The sequence below is a fragment of the Schistocerca americana genome, chromosome 1, assembly GCF_021461395.2.
Source record: "Schistocerca americana isolate TAMUIC-IGC-003095 chromosome 1, iqSchAmer2.1, whole genome shotgun sequence".
NCBI lineage: Eukaryota > Metazoa > Arthropoda > Insecta > Orthoptera > Acrididae > Schistocerca > Schistocerca americana.
In genome coordinates this window covers 995433496-995454630 of record NC_060119.1, presented here as the reverse complement: position 1 = coordinate 995454630, position 21135 = coordinate 995433496, and the positions used below count along the sequence as shown (strand labels likewise).

At 37.7% G+C, this 21135-nt stretch overlaps 1 protein-coding gene across 2 annotated transcripts in view; it reads left to right on the top strand.

The window, feature by feature from the left end:
* LOC124616026 overlaps nucleotides 1-21135 on the top strand; it is an 86271-nt gene that overhangs the window by 46530 nt on the left and 18606 nt on the right. For both annotated transcript variants that reach the window (XM_047144255.1, XM_047144247.1), the window contains 3 exons: nucleotides 7225-7288; nucleotides 7368-7449; nucleotides 7535-9874. In XM_047144255.1, the coding sequence (XP_047000211.1) occupies nucleotides 7225-7288; nucleotides 7368-7449; nucleotides 7535-9874 (2486 nt within the window). The remainder of the gene's footprint in view (nucleotides 1-7224; nucleotides 7289-7367; nucleotides 7450-7534; nucleotides 9875-21135) is intronic.

Here is a 21135-nt window from a genome sequence, read left to right as displayed (position 1 = left end):
AATTTTTTAAATGTTTCGTAAGAACAGTACCCATTGGTGGATCATAAAAAGCTACCATAGAATCTTAAGATTGTAGTTTTTAATATACAGATTCTTCAGTCATATCATACAGGCAGTTTCTCTCTGAAATAGTGCTCAAGTCTCTTTTGTGGTTAAAATTTGTTAGGCAGAATGTTGGGGCCAAATAGAATGGTGAATCTTAACATTGCCTAGAATCTGCTGAAAAATGGAGAATGAGAATATAGGAAAACAATGGTGCTGTTGAACAGAGCTCTAAAAATTATTCGTAAAGCTAAAGGAACACCACAGAAGGAAAGTTTTAGTTAATAGATGTACTTTTCAATGTTGTAGAGATGGAAAAACTTTTTCTTAAACTTTTCATGTTGAATAAACTTGCATTAAAATAGCTTTCGTTTTCTGTTTAGTGTAGAGGTGTTCAGAATGCTTTCCATATTGTTATAAGCAAAATCATGTCTGCTTTTGTGCACTTTGAGTATCACGAAGCAGGACCTTGCATCTAGGAGCAAACAGCGTATTTAACAAATTTTCTTTACCATATCACGTGCTATGGACACTGTTGATACATAATGGTTTAAATATGTCACCAAAATATATAATAAAGTGAAGTTAAAACTGGCGACTGGTGGTAGACTCACTGACCTTTGTCTACGAATTTCTGTACCAGAAAAAAATTGTGTGAGGATATGCCTTATCATCAAGGAAAAGTTTACTGGTCATGCGTCTTGCTGCATCCATGTTGCTAGTGAACATATTCTAGTAGCTCCATCAGTGTGTGACAGAGAAATTCATAGTAATGTTCATCATATGATTACTCATCAATGTAGGAAGATCTGTCGACATTTATCATGAATGAATCAACACTTCAATGCTCTGTATGTGCTGGTTTGTTTGTCTTGTTGACACGGGAAGTAGGTGTTTTCTTCTGACCAGTAATAAGCACTTTGAATATTTACATCACCACTAAATTGTAAAATGGTTTTACCATTCCACAGTATGACAGTCATAGAGTTACGGTTTTACTTTAAAACTATGTGCAGAAGCCAATTTCGGCATGGGAATATCTTAGTTTATTGCCTGATGAATATGGATGTGGTACCGACATAGCTACTATCATCTAGAATTATCCAGGTGGCATTTCTGTTGACACTGGAATCCTCTCTGTTCTCTATTAGAGTATGTTTGTGGAGACATTGTGTGCTGGTTGCATCTGACCACTATTCCTAATCCATGACTCCAGTCGTCAAGAAACTTGTGATCTATATGGATGATACTGATACCATTCTACAGAAGCATGGTATGTTCTTAGTTGATTATTGCAACATCATTTGAGTCTCATAAGCATATCAGATATTCTTCGTTAGTTTGTGCCATTACTGATAGAATAGCATAAACTGAAAATCACAACAGTAACCGTTAAAGGTGTACTTGGAAAAATCTGTTGTTGTTGTTGTGGTCTTCAGTCCTGAGACTGATTTGATGCAGCTCTCCATGCTACTCTATCCTGTGCAAGCTTTTTCATCTCCCAGTACCTACTGCAACCTACATCCTTCTGAATCTGCTTAGTGTATTCATCTCTTGGTCTCCCTCTACGATTTTTACCCTCCACGCTGCCCTCCAATACTAAATTGGTGATCCCTTGATGCCTCAGAACATGTCCTACCAACCGATCCCTTCTTCTGGTCAAGTTGTGCCACAAACTTCTCTTCTCCCCGATCCTATTCAATACCTCCTCATTAGTTATGTGATCAACCCATCTAATCTTCAGCATTCTTCTGTAGCTAGTGGAAATTAAAATTGTGCTAGCTAGTGCAAGCAGTTCCCACTCAATTTGCTTGAGTGGAGGGGCACATTGTGTGGCTGCCTTCAGAACTGCAAGAATCGTTAGGTTCCATTTGCTAATGTAGTATTCAGTTTGCTTACTTCACGTTCCAGTGGCTTCCAGACAGTATAAGGTTTGCTATTGTATTTACCTTCATTTGCCTATATTTTGTTTTACGTCAAAAATATAACCCTTAGTTACTGGGGAAAGAGTGTGTGTATGTTTGAGCTTAAGGCGCCCTGTATGTGGATTCTATGTAAATCCCACATATGTTGTTTGTTGTCTGCGGTTAACTACTGACATAAACTCAAACAGTAGTGTCAAATTTTTACATGTAATAATGTGAATGAAGTAAGCATGCATGACAAGGACCAAATGTATTCACCGAATTTACATATCTTACATCTAACAACACGACAAGGCAGTTTCTTATTTCTTTCGCATGTGTCACTACTCTTGAAATACTTTACTCCTCTCTCTTTTGATAATCTTTCTGACTTGATTTCGTAGATGTGAGAACTGAACTACTTATTTAAATTTTTGACAAATTATTTTGCATTTCTTAATTTGTGTGAATCAATAAACACTTAAGGAAATAGAGAGAATTGCCTTTAAAATCAGTGTTTATAAAATCCATTTTTGTAAAAGAAGCTTGCTGTCAGATTGCAAGATCGACATTGTGAAATTTCTTTCTTAACTGGTAAAATTTCTGGTAAACATACATGGAGTGAAGTATGTTGTGTGGACGTAATTGGCATCAATGCGTAAGTTTCAGTACATATTTTTGCTAAATGCAGTATACAGTATAATAGTTACAGAAGTGGAGAATTATCATGCCATACTGCCAGTAACATAAAAGAACAGGAAGTTGAACATAAACTGGGAGAATGTCAAGAGTGAGCCCAAAAAATTCATATTCATAGATTTTAAAAGGTCATATGAACTGTGGACCGTGCCATCTGTGGGGCGGCTTCCGTGCCTCGGTGATGCAGATAGCCCTGCCTTAAGTGCAACCACAATGGAGGGGTATCTGTTGAGAGGCCAGACAAATGAGTGGTTCCTGAAGAGGGGCAGCAGCCTTTTCAGTAGGTGCAGGGGACGATTGACTTATCTGTCCATGTAATATCAACCAAAACAGTTGTGTGCTGGCACTGTGAACGACTGAAAGCAGTGGGAATCTACAGCCATAATATTTCCTGAGGGCATGGGCCTCTACTGCATGGTTAAATGGTGGTCTCGTCCTCTTGCACAAAACATTCCGGAGGTAAAATAATCCCCCATTAAACTCTCACAGTGGGGACTACTCAGGATGACGCTGTTATCAGGAGAAAAAAAACAGGCATTCTACAGATCCGAGCTTATAATGTTAGATGCCTTAACCGAGCAGGTAGGTTAGATATTAGAAAACTTAAAAAGAGAAATGGGTAGGTAGGTTAAAGTTACTAATAGTGGGAATTAGTGAAGTTCAGTGGCAGGAGGAACAGGACTTGTGGTCAGGTGAATAAAGGGTTAAAAGTCAAATAGAGGTAATGCAGGAATGGGTTCAATAATGAATAATAAAATGGGTATGTGGGTAAGCTACTGTGAACAGCATAGTGAACACATTTGCCTACCAAAATAGTACATGTTAATATGCCAACTAGCTCTGCAGTGATGAAGAGATTGAAGAAAATGTATGGTGAGATAAAAGAAATTTTTCAGACAGTTAAAGGAAATGAAAATTTCATTGCATTGGTGGACTGTAATTCAATAGTAGGAGAAGGATGAGAAGGAAAAATAGGTGAAAATGGACTGGGGGGGGGGGGGGGGGGGGGAAGCCACCTGGTAGACTTTTTCACAGAGCATAATTCAATCATCGCTAACACTTCGTTTAAGAATCATAAAAAAGGTTGTATACGTGGAAGAGACCTGGAGACACTGGAAGGTTTCAGATTAATTATATAATGGTGAGATGGGGATTAGGAACCAGATTTTAAATTCTAAGACATTTCCAGGGGCAGATGTGGACTCTTGCCACAATTTATTGGTTATGAACTGTAGATTAAAACTGGAAAAATTCAAAAAAGATAGGAAATTAAGGAGATGGGACCTGGATAAGTCAAAAGTAGCAGAGGTTGTTGGGAGTCCTAGGAACTGCTTTAGGCAACAGCTGACTAAAACGGGGGAAGGAATTCAGTAGAAGATGAATGGGTAGCTTTACGAGATGAAATAGTGAAGCCAGCAGAGAATCAAATAGGTAAAAAGACAAGGCTTAGTAGAAATTCACGGATAACATAGTAGATATTGAATTCAGTTGACGAAAGAAGAAAATTTAAAAAGGCAGCAGATGAAGCAGGTGGAAGGGAATAAAAACACTTAAAAATGAGGTTGGCAGGAAGTGCAAAATGCCTAAGCAGGAATGGCAAGAGGACAAATGTAAGAATTTAGAAGCATTTATCACTAGGAGAAAGAAAGACACTTCCTACAGGAAAATTAGAGAGACCTTTGCAGAAAAAAAAGAAGCAACTGTATGAATATGAAGGGCTCAAACCAGTGTTAAGTAAAGAAGGGAGATGGGCAAAATACCTGCGGACAAAGAAGTGAGTAATTCCAATTCCAAAGAAAGCAGTTGCTAACAGATGTAAAAATTACTGAACTAAGAGTTTAATAATTCTTGGTTGCAAAACACTAACATGGATTCTTTACTGAAGAATGGAAAAACTGTTAGAAGCCGGCCTCGGGGAAGGTCAGTTTGGATTCCGGAGAAATGTAGGAACACGTAAGGCAATACTGACCCTATAACCTTATCTTGGAAGATAGGTGAAGGAAAGGCAAACCTATGTTTATAGCATTTGTAGACTTAGATAACTGTTTTGATAATGTTCACAGGAATACTCCCTCTCCACTTCTGAAGGTAGTAGAGGTAAAATACAGGGAGTGAAAGGCCATTTACAACTTGTGCAGAAAGCAGACAGTATTTGTAGTAGATGATGTGGTATGAGAGGGAAGCAGTAGTTGAGAAGGGGGTGAGACAGGGTTGTAGCCTATCACCTATGTTATTTAAGCTGTACATTGAACAAGCAGTAAAAGAAACCAAAGAAAAATTTGGAATAGGAATTAAAGTCCAGGGAGAAGAAATAAAAACTTTGATATTTGCCGATGACATTGTAATTCTGTTAGACAGCAAAGGGGCTTTGAAGAGCAGTTGAATGGAATGTACAGTATTTTGAAAGAAAAATTGAAGATGAATATCAATAAAAACAAAACCAGGATAATGGAATGTAGTCAAATTAAATAAGGTGATGCTCAAATTTGTAATGCTGGCTAAGACTTTTAAAAAATGTGACTGCTAAATTAAAGCCACTACATCTTTGTAAAAATGTGGGACGTAACAGGAGGACAGAAGACAGATATCAACAGTGCAGTAAGCTATCAATCTAGTTTTTGCTGGCATGCAGATCTATAAGAAATAATTTTATTTATGGCCACAGGGAGTACTGTGTGTGGTTAAAATTAAATAGGTGCAACAAAAAATTAAAGAGAATTAAATTTGGGGGGAATTGCATTGACAAGAATCAAATTGAATAGAAGTTGGGTTCTGTGCACTATATATGAAATTGCTTTGCATTTAAAATGCTTTTTGGCTAAAGTAGTGTTTTCATATGTGCTATTATGCTTGCTGTGAGAATGTTTGAAATCATTTTACATAAAATGTTAGAAACAATTATCTGAATCAGTGACTTTTTGGTTAATATCCACTGTGTTTTTGAGCATTTGTGCTGTAATCGTCAGTTGGATACAGTTGTTTACATTTGTAGTACTGCTTCATACAACCATTCATCTGCTTTGCATTTTATTTTCATATAAAATACTTACTTCACTGGTTATTGAGATTATGGCTGTGAATCCTACCTCGTGCTGAACGCTGGGGAGCTCTTGACTGTGTTTGCTCCATTCATCAGCCTGGCCATACCCCTTTTACTTCATTTTTATTATCTTTCATGTGTTCCACAAACATGAGATTGATTACCTCACAGTTTGGACACTTGATCTTACATACGCACATACATACATTCATGTATACCACCAGTATGGCAATGAATCTTACATTATAAACATAACAAAATTACTCGGACAGGTTGTTCCAGTAAGCTACAGTTTGGATTTCATTATCACACACAGCTTAATACCCCTGAATGCATACAAGAGCAGAAACCTTCCAGAGATTGTATAGATGAAGATATGCATAGCCTTGCAAGTCAAAGAGCAATGCATTACTATGCAAATATAAGGATAATATGTTAAGGTGAATAGTGACAGTCATTTAAACAGTTCAGCAGATACAGTTAGTATGTGTATAGATGTGAATTTTTTTCATTTCACACATAAATATAGATTTTTCATATAGAAACATAAATGCCACTTTTCATTACTTTAATGATGAATCAGTGAACTTCATTTGTCTTATGCAGAGGAATGTCCAGTAACAAGCTAATGTCAATCACTGAGTGTGCTAACAAAGCTTTTGTAAGTCAGTCACCTCTCTCAGCTTTCTTCTTCTTCTTCTTCTTCTTCTCTCTCTCTCTCTCTCTCTCTCTCTCTCTCTCTCTCTCTCTCTTTTTTATTTTTTTTAGGATTTGTGCCCATGGTTCATGCCATGTATGTAGATTTCTTAACCCTTCCCATCAATTCATTTTGTGGCTTTGGTTTAATGTATGTGGTACTGTAAAATATTATCAGTATTGTCATATGAATGCTCTGTATTGAATGTGTGGTAGTAATCATAAATTTGCCGAGTAGGTTGCACCTGAATGGATTGGTACGTTCTTAAAATAATGTCAGAAAGCTTTGACCAGTTGTAATGCAGCTGTAAGGGTATACTACCTAAATACCCTTCCTAACTAGTAATACTTGTGAACATATTGGACCCCCAAAAATATTGCAGTGAAAATTGTATAAGCATACATAGTGAAATAGTATAAATAGTATTATAGGAGCAAGTTTATCCTTGCAGTTCAATGGAATAACTAATATTATTATGTTATATAGGTTTTAAAAAATGATTAAAAATGGTACTTTGCTGTCAGTGCATTGTTACAACACTTCTATACCAAGTCATGTTTTACCAGAAATGCAGACAGCTGTGAGTGGTGGTAATGTTTCAGTACAAGTGGAAACTTAAATTTAATTACTCTGTTCATTTCTTATAAAAGTTTTCCATCTTGAATTTAAAAATAGAGGTCATTATTGGATAATACATTACTTTCAGGTGTTGAAACTTACACTTTGTGGCAATAGGAGATGGGGTGTTGCACTCACTGTTACAATGTTTAAGGCTTATAGTAGACAATTCAAAACATTAATTTAAATTGTAAGTTATTTACTGTTCTTTCCCTTTTTTCCAGAAATTTGGAATTGAGAAACTGGTTGACGAACTTTGTGCAAAATTAAAGGAAATACAGAGCGAAGGTAATTGTGAAAGATTAGTTTATTTGGCCCCAGTTCCATGAAAGTCATGGTTTCTTATAGATTTATATTCTTTTATTAGGTGAGAACCATAATCACTCCACTCCATCCTTGCCTTCAGTCAGTGAGCCTCAGTCACAATCACCAAGTGATCTAGTGCAGAAGTAAGGAAAATATTTGTAATGATTTCTTCCATGTATGTTTTCATGGTAATACATTTTTAAATGTGTTTTTATTTTTTAATTTCAGGTATTATGCTGCTTTTCCACCTCTAACCAGGTGTAGTGATTCCAGTATTAAACCACCAGTTTTAAGCTCAGATCTTTCTTCAGCTTGGGGAAATAAGAAAATTTTAGCAAATTCTTTTGGAAAAAATAAACTCCAGATAAGTATTTCACCAAAAAGTGGTAAAACATTGGGTGCTACAAATTGTGCTGAGAACAAAGAGAACCAGGGGAGAAATGTTGACAGTTTGTCAAATGGTATAAGATCTAGAAACCAAATCAAGGACAAGGACTGGACCGACAATGCAGAGAAAGAACTGGTTTGTCCTTTTTCATGGAGTTTTACAGGAGTGTGGAGTAATGAAAACACAGGCTTAAATGCATTTGCTCCCAGTGTAAAAGCTATAGCGACAGGATGGAGAATATCAAAATACAATAGGCAAAACCAAGGGGAACCACAGGAGACACTATCTTTGGAAGACACACTGAGCATGGAAGGAGAAATGTGGAATATTGGTTCATGCAATTTTTATGAACATCAGGTGCAGAATGAATTAACAGAAGACATGGGAAATGAAAGTGAAAGAATACAGGATTATGAGGGCGAGTCAGGCCAGAATGTGGATGAAAATTTGGCCCAACTAATTGCGAAATTTGACCACAGTATAGAAGCTTTGTGGAGTCCAGAGAGTAGGTCTGAAAATTCATCACCAAGTAACAAGGTAATTGGATCTGAAACACCATTGGAGAACACTTTCATTACTTGTGCTGAACAAGAAAACTCTGGAAGTAAGAATTTACCTGTTGGGAGCTTAAACAATTCTTTCATACGTTGTGGTACAAATATTAAAAGCTCTATATGGTCAAGTCAGCCATCTGATACAGTACCTCTGGCCACAGATGAAATCAAGGTGGACTTAGTAGAACAAGAAAATGTAAACAGTTGTTTTGTTAGTGACAGAGAGAACAATGATGAAAGTCAGTACATTGACAAAACTAAGCAGGATGTTGATAAGCTTGATGCAGTAATTAATGGCACAGAAAAAGTTGTGGGAAGTAAATCAAATAAATTGGGAGATCAAGTATGTAAGAAGAATATAGCTCCCAAAAACTGTTTTCCATTCTTGAAACTTGGAAGTAACATGGCTGCTGGAAATGTGAAAATGGAGATGGGAAGATCAGCATGGAATAAGTTTGATGGATTTTCATCAATGGCACGTGTTTTACCATTGGAAGAATGCCTACATCCTGAAAGACCAAATAATGTCTGGAATAGAAGATGGCCAACTACTGAGAGTTCAAACATACTAACAAACAACTTCCCACATTATAATATGTTTCCAAATTGCAGCAGTTTTTCAGATGGTAGTTTTGGGACCTTGAATCATAATAGAGAGGATAGTAGTTTCACAGAAGTAGTTCCAAAACAGTCATTTTGCAATTTTGCTTCAGATAATAAATTTGTTGCTGTTCCGCCCAGTACAGTTCTTAAACAGTCTGATGGAATTTATAATGTAGCAACAGAAGGTAGAGAAACAAATGAAGTGACAGATAATGTTAAGGACAAGGAAGAAGAAGATTTACTTACTTCTACCCGTACACACTTTCGTCCAATACGACAGGAGAGCTCAGACTCCCATAACAATAACACGGGATGCTATGCTGATGGGACAACTTTTGTAATCCCTAACAGTTTGGAGTCTGTTCCTTTCAAAAGAAGTGAAAGTGGTGCTCTGTATTTGGAAACAGATTTAGGCATAGAGACTCCAAAAAAGTACATGGAGTACAAAGAGAAAGAACTTTATAATGGAAGGCATAAGGCTGCAAGAAGCCCTGATGGTGTAACATCAGCAGGAAAAGATTTTGTACCAAAATTTAGAGTACGTCAGATTGAAAAATGTTGCCAGACTGAGGCATCTGATGAAAATGCTACAAGTGATGAGGAAGTTGATACTAAAAGAAGCAGGCAAGAGTCAAAAGAAAATGAGTTTTACTTCCCAGGAGATGAACATTTTGCTGAAAAGATTGTTAACTGTTTGGAAATTGATGACGATCATGTTGAACATACATTGGAGAGCAAACAGCCATTTTCTATGCTATTCACAAGCAACAATGCCAATGACAGTAAGTTAACACCGCTGTTGAAACAAAGTGAGCAGTATCAGGCCATGAGAACATCAGAGAATGTGTCTGTATCATCAGAGGAAATGTCATATCGGTGGAGTGCTGCTGTAAAGAATTGTTGCAAATGCAACCGTAACAGTACTGCTTGGAAAACAGGTTGGCTGAAAGAATCACATGGCTTACCTATGTCTCAGGATGAAATTTGGAGCGCATCAGTATCCACCATTCAGTCACATGCCTGGTAAGATATTCCTCTACTGTTAAGCCTAAAATACACATTCTGTATGAAATTATGTTCATTATTTTGTAGAGCTAGCTGTAAGCTACAGACGAGTGACAATAATTAACCCCTTAACTTAGCAATTTTTTTCAAATAATGTCTTAAAAATATATTTTTTAACAATGGAAAAATGCTATCATGAATGACATGGCATAAAGACATATAAAGACAGCTGTTAAAGCTAAAAATTGTGATTACAAAATTGTGAAGATCGCCAATAATATAGTACCAAGTATACTCGTCCACTGGACTTTGGATTTTGTCCTGAAACTTGAAGCCATTTCTTAGTTTCTGTACATCTATGAAATCTAACCATTAGTTCACAAGGGTTTGAGGCATTGTTTTGCAGGAGCTTGTAAGAGTGATGCAAATAGATGATAATCGGACTAAGCCAAGTCTGGAGAATAAGCCATGTTTCCCAACTGAACGCCTCGATCATTTCCCTTACCTGTTTTGCTGTGTGTGATGGGGCGTTATCATGGAGCAATATGACTACATGTTGCTTTCAACCAAAGAGAAGTGGTTTCCTGCATCACATTCAATTGTTCCATGAGTTCCTGTTGAGTTTGAGTATCATCTTTGTCCAATAAGGCCTGCATTTCGTTGTCGTCGAACTCGTTTCTCACATCAAAATCACAAATTTTTTGAACCACTTGAAAAATTGTTTTCCCAAGAGCATGTTTGCTGAAAGTTTGTCAAAACTTTCGATGTGATTCTTCAGCAGTGTCATTCAAATAACAGGAAACCAATGCTGTCTGCAAATCGTAGTTCGTAGGCACAGAACTTGACATATTTACGAGTTTGAAACAGATACCGATGCGTGGAACTTGGGTTACTGTGTGTTGACATTCGTCGTCAGCCATTACAGGAAGCAGTTAGCGCTGCAGATGCGGTCTCATGGGCGCTACACTGAGGGCTAGCACCATCTATAGGGAAATTCAGATTTCGTACATCTACACCTGGTAACTTCCTTTTTGAGGTATGTATTTGCAGGCACTCTCTCTATTTACACCTTATTATATGTAGCGGAAAGTACAGTTGTTAGGTTCAGTCTCCTGATAGGAATGGCTTTTCTTCCTATGTGCATAATGGCTGTTTATCTCACGCTGTGAGTGAGTTGCGTTGTAAGTGTGTCTGTTGAGTTCAGTTGAATGTATGGGGTGCACATAGTATTGTCGCATCTGTGTTGTATGATGATGAGAGAATAGAACAACTCTGTGCAAGCACATGGCCTACTCTTGTTGAATAGCACCAAGGTGGCTGTTGAATTTAACGTCCCAAGCAGATAAACATCAGTAGTATATGTCTAAACTCAGTTGTGAAGAGGTTTGAAATTTAATGGAACATTGGTGCTAAGCCTTATCTGGAATGTTTGCCACTACCTTGCTTGCCCTTGCTGGGAAAATATTAGTGGCAAAATTTCTTCCATCTCCAGGATTCCTGCTTGATTGATACTTACAAGTTGAATACCAGAGCACAGATGTGTTTTAGTGACCTTTGGAATTTACTTCTGAAAGCAGCATTCAATTCTTTGTTTTTTTCATGTCAGTGGTAAAACTTACTGCAGAGTACCTATCTTGGTGTTTACCTCTACTGGTTTTGCTTACAGCAGCTCTGTACAATCCACTTCCTTTATTTGTACCTCTGATAGCCTATAGTGATAATCCACTTGGTATCATACAGTTTCAGTAGCTTAGCTTCAGTCCTCCAATTTAGGATTTCTAGACAGAGCATGGCAGAAATTATCATCTCCTAACAGTTCAGTCTACATTGATGTCGGTAGAGCCAGGATTGGGAAGGAAATCGGCCATGCCCATTCAAAGGAACCATCCCAGCATTTCTTGCAGTGATTTAGGGAGGTGTGGAGAACCTAAATGTGGATGGCCAGATGAGAGTTTGAACAGTCATCCTCCCGATGCGAGTCCAATGTGCTAACCACTGCACCACCTCATTCGGTAGGAGTTTGGCGTGGCATGTGCTAGTGTTAAACCTCCACAGAGCAAGGGTCACAATAATTTCGACCTGTCTGTTTGCTTCCAAGTGTTGAAGCTGGAGAGACATACTAACAGTCGCATGCTGAACTTGTTCTGACAAAGGGTCATCCTACACTGGTTAGACAGTATCATGCCCGTAGATTTCCTACTGCAGAAAATGTGCTCTGTCCGCAAGTTTTTAGACATACACTTGCCACAGAATATGCAAAGCCAGTTGGAGAGTTGTTCATCTGTATCTATTCACCAGCTTTGCTTGGATTGATATCTTATAGGGTTATAATGTGAAGTATTCATTGATTCATCTGCTGGGATCCATCCAGTGAAGAATTACCGTTGAGTATACCTCTGCCAGTGTAGCTCACAGCTTTATGTGAACACACAAAAGCCTCTGCTCATGTGGTCAGTACTGTGATAAAGATGTAATCCTGTGTAGGTCAAATGATATATAGTAGAGACATCAGTATTACAGGGATTGGAGGAATGTGATGGTATAGTGGGTTTTTTTGAATATGAAACAACAGAAAGTTAATGGAAATAATTTCAGTCCATGCACTGATGTGCTCATATTGTAATGAGTAGCTGGGTCATTCCATGTCAATTCAACCAATTTGAGAAAATGTTCCAGCTGATAGTCTCAGATTTGGCTGAAATTTAGCACACCAGTGCTACCAAGTGTGGAACACTCATGTGCAAAATTTTAAGTTCCGCTGTCAATTAGTTCTAGAATTATGGCTTGTGAAAGAAGCTGGCATGACCCGGAAATTGCAACCCGCATCTGGCAATCTATCTTCAGACCCAACTTCAGGTCTTAATAACTTTGGAACTATTCCACACAGTCCAGTGAAATTTTTACAACCCAGTAACACCCATTTAGAGACCACACTCTGTGAATCAAAACACCAACAACATATTTCTGAGGAAAAATAAAAAATTCCAAAATGTGATTAAAAATGTAATATGTTAAAAGGTACATATTGTAGGTGCCCTCCATGCCAAATATAATTCACTCAAAAAGGGTATACATTTTTTTTGTGGTAAGCTTAATGTGGCCTAAACACACACAGAACTCATCTTGCCCATATCAGTCACACAAACGAAAATACAAAAATTAAAAAAATTACCTGAAAAACATGGATTTTCTAAGTGTGGTAGCACAAAAGGGGCAAGTGATATGCAAGCCAAATTTGACACTGCATCAGTAGACCATAATATAATATGTGGCAAAATTTCAACTTGTTATTGCAAGACATTTGTGTACAATAAAAGTTGACAGAGATGTATTTAGTTACGTTTCTTTTAACATGATTTAGCAAGTAATAATGATGATGCAGACAGCTTGTTTCAGATAACCATTAGGCAACAGAAAGTTAAACAATGGTCGTTTTCAGGGACAGAATGAGTCATTGTTAGGCAGGAACAGCAAAGGAAACAAGCAACAATTACAGGTTACTCATGTTTTTAAGATTCTAGTTCAGACTGGTCAGTACTGTTGTGGAAAGTCAGTATGGAGGCAGAAGAGTGTACTAGTGGTGCTTTTGTTCAAACAAGCTGCAGTATTGGTAGAGCACAAGCATCTGAATGTCATAAAACAACATATGGAACAAAATGTGGCATTCGCTTTGTACTGTATGATCTGGATGAATCGGACCAAGATTTGTCGCTATGGAGATCCGGGATACACCCTGTGGGCACAAGAAGTACAGTTCCAGGAAACTTTAGTGTTTATTATCATCATATGAAAGTGTTTCCGGATAAATATTCTTTCCTACAAAGAAATTGTTTTGATCCATTTCGGGTTCATTAGACGACAGTGAAGTGTGGCCTCAGAGAAATTGATATGAAATCAGTATTGAAAGTGAATCAGTGCATGGGACTTAACATTATTCTTACCCTTGCACCTTCCAGCTGGTCTATTGACTACACTGCAAAGGAATTCAATGTTTCTACATATATGGTAAAGCAAGCTAAGAAAATAAAAGCAACCAAAGGAGTGCTTCCACAACTTCAGCAGGTTCAGGGTAAGCAATTGAGTTCAGAAATAAAGGTGCTAGTGTCGGAGTTTTATGAAAATAATAACTACAGCCGAATAATCCCTGGAAAAAAAGACTATGTACCAGTGAAAATGGGAAATCTACGTGTACAGATGCAAAAAAGACCATTGCTATGCAACATATCAGAACTATATGTAGAATTCACAGAAAAGTATCCCAATACCAAAGTAGGTTTATCATCTTTTTTCAAAATGGGTTGTGCCTGTAAGTGCAAGGGGCACACACAATTTTTGTGTATGTGAGGCCCATCAAAATGCTATAAAGGATTCTGGTCTGGATTACAAAGGTGCAATGAAGCTGCTAGTGTGCGACATCAGTTCCTACCAGTGCATGATACGCAGTTGTGAAAAGTGTCCTGGTACGGCAAATCTTGCTGAACACATGAATAACAAACTGTATGGTGAAATCCTTATGGATGACGATGAACTTGTTTCTCATAAACAATGGACACACATGGATTGCCCAAGTCTTGAAACAAAGCAACGTACAGTGGAAGATTTTGTTGAAATGTGTTGTCAAAAAATGGTCAAACTGACCACACACAGCTTCACAGCAACAGCATAATCGGCTTATCTCCAGTTTTGTAAGGATAATTTGAAACAAGATGAAAATATAGTAATACTAGACTTTTCTGAAAATTATGCATTTATAGTTCAAGATGCCATCCAAGGATATCATTGGGACAACAGTCAAGCAACTCTCCAGATTTACTGTAGAGGTGAATCAGGTGATGTGTCCGTCATGAACCTGTGCGTTTTTAGTGACTGTTTAATTCATGATGCTATTGCAGTTCATGCCCACATTCACACTGTCATGGCATATGTGACAAACAAGCTGCCTCACATACATTTTGCGAAATACTTCAGTGATGGGGCAGCTAGTCAGTACAAAAGCTGTAAAAATCTCAAAATTTTATGCATGCATTACCATGATTTTCAGATTCATACAGGATTGAATTTTTCGCAACAAGTCATGGTAAAAATGTATGTGATGGTATTGGTGCTTCCATTAAGCACGTGGCATAACAAGATAGTCTGCAGCACCCTACAGAAGATCACACCTCTTCAATTATTTATCTGGGTACAGAAAAATATCTCTGGCATACAATCATTCTATGTTTTGAAAGATGATGTGAAATCAGTCAAAGAGTTGCTAAAAAGCAGACTAGAACACGTTAAAACTGTTGCAGGCACAAGGAGCCATCATCCAGCGGATTCTGACAATGTGCAGATGAGCAGAGTGTCTGGTTATAACTAGAGGTTCATGCACAACATGTGTCTTCACAATGTGTCTGACTCAGGATTCAGAAGCAAAAGCAGTGACATACAACCAGGTTGCTATGTTATTGCTGTTTATGATGACAAATGGTACTTAGGACATGTTGCAGAGTGCTGTGAAGCAGAAGGTGATGTATTTGTGAACTTCATGGCACCAGCAGGAACAGCAAGATCATTTCATTGGCCATGTTTGGCAGACAGGTGTTGGATTCATTTTGAACATACTCTTATGACAGTTCCAGTTCCTACCACAGTGTCAGGAAGAAAGTACAATTTACCACTCAATGCACAGAGTACAGTAGCAAAAGTGTGGGAGAACTTCTGTTCGAAGCACAATCAACTGGTTTTTAGCAGTTAATGTGCAGTAAACGTTAATGATAGGTTGCGTTAATCTGTATATATGTTGTTGCTTATTAATTAAACAGTTGTGGGAGAGGATAAGAAGAGGCAGAACAGTTTACGGTATGTTCTTACAAAATTGTGTTGTGGAACAATGGCCACATTACCAAATACATCTGTCAACTTCCATTGTACACAGATGTCTTGCAATAACATGCTGAAATTTTGAGATATATATCATTATGGTCTACTTATGCAGTGTTTGAAATTTGGCTTGGATACTGCTTGTCCCTTTTGTGCTACCACGCTTCGAAAATCCATGTTTTTCAGGTAATTTTTCAAATTTTTGTGTTTTTGTGTGCATGTAACTGTTTTTGTGACTGATATGGGCATGATGAGTTCTGTGTGTGTTTAGGCACATTAAGCTTACCACAAAAAAATTTATACCCTTTTGGAGTTAATTGTATTTGGCATAGAGGGCACCTACAATATGTACCTTTTAACATATTACATTTTTTAATCACATTGTGGAATTTTTTATTTTCCCTCAGAAATATGTTGTTTGTGGTTTGATTCATGGAGTTTGTTCTCTAAATGGATGTTACTGGGTTGTAAAAATTTCAATGGACTGTGTGGAATAGTTCCAAAGTTATTAAGACCTGAAGTTGGGTCTGAAGATAGATTGCCAGATGTGGGTTGCAATTTCCAGGTCACGCCACCCTCTTTCACAAGTCATAATTCTGGAACTAATTGGCAGGGGAAATGAATACTCTGTAAACGAGTGTTCCACACATGGTAGAATTAGTGTACTGAATTTCAGTCAAATCTGAGACTATGACCTGGAGCCCCTGGTTGAAATGACATGGAATGACCCAGCTAGAATATCTGGCAAAAAATCCTGATGGAGGTAAGTGAACCCCACAAAAAGGAAAAAAGGGATTTTCATGCAAAAGGAGAGTAAATGCACTTGAAACATTCCTAAGTATGTGACATTCACCAGCTTTATTTCTTCATTGATAGTCCTCGGTATGAACGTACTGCATTGTTATACTGTCTGAAAAATGGGAGGGTGGAAGTTCAACACTGACTACTGTAGATGACATAGCCAACAGTTGAGTTTCCCAGTTCTTTACTTTCACTGTTGGTAAATGTTAAGCCTTATTAGTACATTGAAGGCAAACATCAGCATACTGCTACAATAGTTTGCTGCTGGCCATCTATGAGCAGTAAATACCTAACCACACAGTTCACAGTTCTTGAAGAATAATAAGGTATGTGTGACATTATTTCTCACATAAATTGAACAGACACTGTCACTGTTTTCTCACATGGCCTATTTGTGTTACATTAATTCCACTGTTAAGTTACTGCATTATTGTTACTCTGATTCAGACTTCCCATCTGAAAATTGGGCGTGGACTGTCTGTCTCGAGACCAAAAATTGGGCCTTTTACATGTCCTCACAATAATAGGCACAGAAACTATACATTGGGAAGAGCAATTCTGCCTTATGCAAGACGCATTTTTTTCTGTTTTGTTCACCCAGACCTGTTTCAACACATTTTGTGCTCTCTTCAGTGGGTTCTTTTTTTATTTTTTACTTACACGATACTATTAGACATTGGTGGTGCCGTGTGACTAGGGTCTCTCGTCAGGTAGACTGTTCGCCTGGTGCAAGTCTTTTGAGTTGACGCCACTTCGGCAAATTGCATGTCGATAGGGGTGATATGATGATAATAAGGACAACACAACACCCAGTCGCTGAGTGGAGAAAATCTCCGACCCAGCTGGGAATCGAACCCAGGCTGTTAGGTATGACACTCCATCGCACTGACCATTCAGCTACAGGGGCAGACATTGGACATTTATTTTGGTAGCTATTCTGCTACACAAGCTTCAACTTCTCATGGTTTTGTTATTGTATATGATGTTGGCGATGTGAATGGGCAGATTTCGTGGCCTATGGTCACTTGACACTACACTTCCTCTGATTTTTCTAAACATAGGCAGAGTTTTCGCCACCATTATGTGTTGTTGTCAACAGAAAAAAGATGTCTAGCATAAGGCGGAATTGCTTTTCCCATTTTGTAGCAAGCACAGGCATAACAAGAAGAACTGCAATGCCACAAGATGATTAAACTATACATTGTTTAATGTTTAAGTTGCAGAAATTACAATTAAAACATAGCTCGTTCTATTAACTGAATACATTGAAAAATTCCTTCTTTTTAATATTCATTCTACCACAAAGGTTAGGCCGAATTATTTGTTTAAATAATGAAATTAACCAATATAGTTATGCAAACCCTGCTATTGACAAACTTGAAAATTATTTTGGAATTAATTAAGGGCTGGCTTTGCTAACATGTTTCGGAATGGAGTCAAATCAATACTTTAAGAATCCTAGTTGTTGTTCTTCCAAATGTTTATGATTAGTACAGAATTTATATTCGTTTATAACTCAACAATAGAATCTGTCATGAAACAGTTACTGATTTCACCCTATAACAAAAGATATTAACTAGGAATAGTCAGAATAAATTAGGAAATTGATTACATACACAAAACTAAGCACAAAATTATATCTGGTGCTATATTTCTTAAGACTGAAGACGAACCTTTATTTTTTATGTAAATGCTGATTATACTGTTATGAATCTAATACTGTTATATATGTTAGTGGTAATTAGTCAAAATGAAAAAATAAATATAAGGAGGCAGATGGCAAAACGAGAGGAAGTAAAAAGATCCCAGCTTGCTTTGTCACAAGTGGGGAATCTCTGGGTATGATATTTGTAACTGCAGAGGTAATAAATTAATAGAATTTGCTGAGAATAGTGTGTCCTTGCACAGATTCTTCCAAAAGAAAACAAACAGAAAATAGAGTTGTATGATTAACAGAATATTTGTGGTTTTCTCTTCCATTGTGTGTTTGGTGATATAGGTGTGGTAAGATTATTAACCTATATACTGAAGTGGTACTGTTCACTCAGGCTTATGCTTGCCTTACTGGATGTACCTATTTTGTGAAGAGATCTGGCACCCTTCTCCTGTTCATATTATTATTTATCTTCAATATCTTCTGAAGGTCATCTTTTCCATGATTCTTACTGCAGTGGTCCGGCTATGCAGTTCCACTAATTATATGCGACTTCACTACCACCTACAGTGGGTTTAGGGCTGTAAGAGAGAACTCGTATTCTCTCGCTGCGAAATCACATAACCACTTTTTGAAGAATTCTTCTGAACATATCTCATAAACCATAATGACATGAAGTGAAGGTTCTGTCTAGACATAAGTTAGCGAATGAATGACAGTAAGTAAGTAAGTAAATGAGAGGTTGTGTAATACACATTTCCCAGAACTAACTCTTCACACCGTGTATGACTTTTTTATCACTTCCATCAAATTTCCTGTGTTCAAAATGTTAATTTGCACCTGATTTATAATATTTCCACAATTTGCGCTTTATGAAAAATGTTCACAGAGAAAAAACTTGTGTAAAATGATGGTGGCATGATATTGGGTGTCAAGTAGTGTTTACAAACATGGCATGTTTAAGTTTCTTGACACCAGGGTGCTTTACTCAGCAGATTTGAACCATTCAATGTCACCCCGTTTGCATGAGGCTGCCAATAGTGGATTTCGTAAACAGATTTCCCAATACCGCTTTTGGGTGGTCATGCAAACACTTCAAAAAAGATTCTGGAAATCCGCTTCAGGTTGCCAGTTTTGCATTCTGCAATAGATTTTTGCTCCCATGTAAATGCAACTGGTTGTGAAATGTGTTTGGGATGTCAGGTTTCATCTTGTTTTTTTAAAAAAATGTTCTGCTAATATGGACACAGTTGCTTTTCGTTCAGGGAAGGGTAAGAAGAAATATTGGACTGAAGCATCTAATTGAAGAGAAATAGTGATTGTGCTGACTAAATCATAAACTGTAACAGTTGTTTGCTAGGTACCATATTTATCTGGGCTAGCAGATTCACTTCAGACCTTAATGTGTGAACACGACAGCAAAGAAACATTTCTGAAATTCAGTTGTTGTCTTTCAGAAGGTGTGTCACATGTAAACGTAGTGCTTGTAAAATTGGAACAATTCGTGCTGTATCTCCTGCTGCTGCAAAGCTCTACTCTGCATGATGGCTGATGGGAGTAAGTAGGTCCTTTCGAATAAAGATATCATGACCAATCACAACAGATTTCCAAACTGTCTCGACTGTGCATCTGCGGTTCTGTGATTGTTGTGATCGTTGATACCTTTATCAAACCATATTTAGCGTGTTTCATCGTTTAATCGCTTGCAGCGCTAGTTGACACCTTCAGTCACTCTGCATTGCTCGGATGTTTTCAGTTTAAAGACAGCTCCAATTATGTATGTTTTCATGCTGAGAAGCATATTTCGAGAATTTATCCTCGTTGTCAAGTCCAGTATTTTGTTTAATGTTACACAAACAATGTGAATGATAATTGGCGTCTGTATGGTTCCCTACATAACTGAGGAGGTACAGTACCTGATAACATCAAAAAGACCGCTACAGTGCAAGAGACGCAGAACAAGACATATGCAAACACCACACAAAAAAACTTGTGTAAATAATTGCACTTGACAAAAAATTCTCGCAGCACATCGTTGTTGTTGTTGTTGTTGTTGTTGTGGTCTTCAGTCCTGAGACTGGTTTGATGCAGCTCACCATGCTACTCTATCCTGTGCAAACTTTTTGATCTCCCAGTACCTACTGCAACCTACATCCTTCTGAATCTGCTTAGTGTATTCATCTCTTGGTCTCCCTCTACGATTTTTACCCTCCACGCTGCCCTCCAATACTAAATTGGTGATCCCTTGATGCCTCAGAACATGTCCTACCAACCGATCCCTTCTTCTAGTCAAGTTGTGCCACAAACTTCTCTTCTCCCCAATCCTATTCAATACCTCCTCATTAGTTACGTGATCTACCCACCTTATCTTCAGCATTCTTCTGTAGCACCACATTTCGAAAGCTTCTATTCTCTTCTTGTCCAAACTATTTATCGTCCATGTTTCACTTCCATACATGGCTACACTCCATACGAATACTTTCAGAAATGACTTCCTGACACTTAAATCAATACTGGATGTTAACAAATTTCTCTTCTTCAGAAACGCTTTCCTTGCCATTGCCAGCCGACATTTTATATCCTCTCTACTTCGACCATCATCAGTTATTTTGCTCCCCAAATAGCAAAACTCCTTTACTACTTTAAGTGCCTCATTTCCTAATCTAGTTCCCTCCGCATCACCCGACTTAATTAGACTACATTCCATTATCCTTGTTTTGCTTTTGTTGATGGTCATCTTATATCCTCCCTTCAAGACACTGTCCATTCCATTCAACTGCTCTTCCAAGTCCTTTGCTGTCTCTGACAGAATTGCAATGTCATCGGCGAACCTCAAAGTTTTTATTTCTTCTCCATGAATTTTAATACCTACTCCAAATTTTTCTTTTGTTTCCATTACTGCTTGCTCAATATACAGATTGAACAACATCGGGGAGAGGCTACAACCCTGTCTTACTCCCTT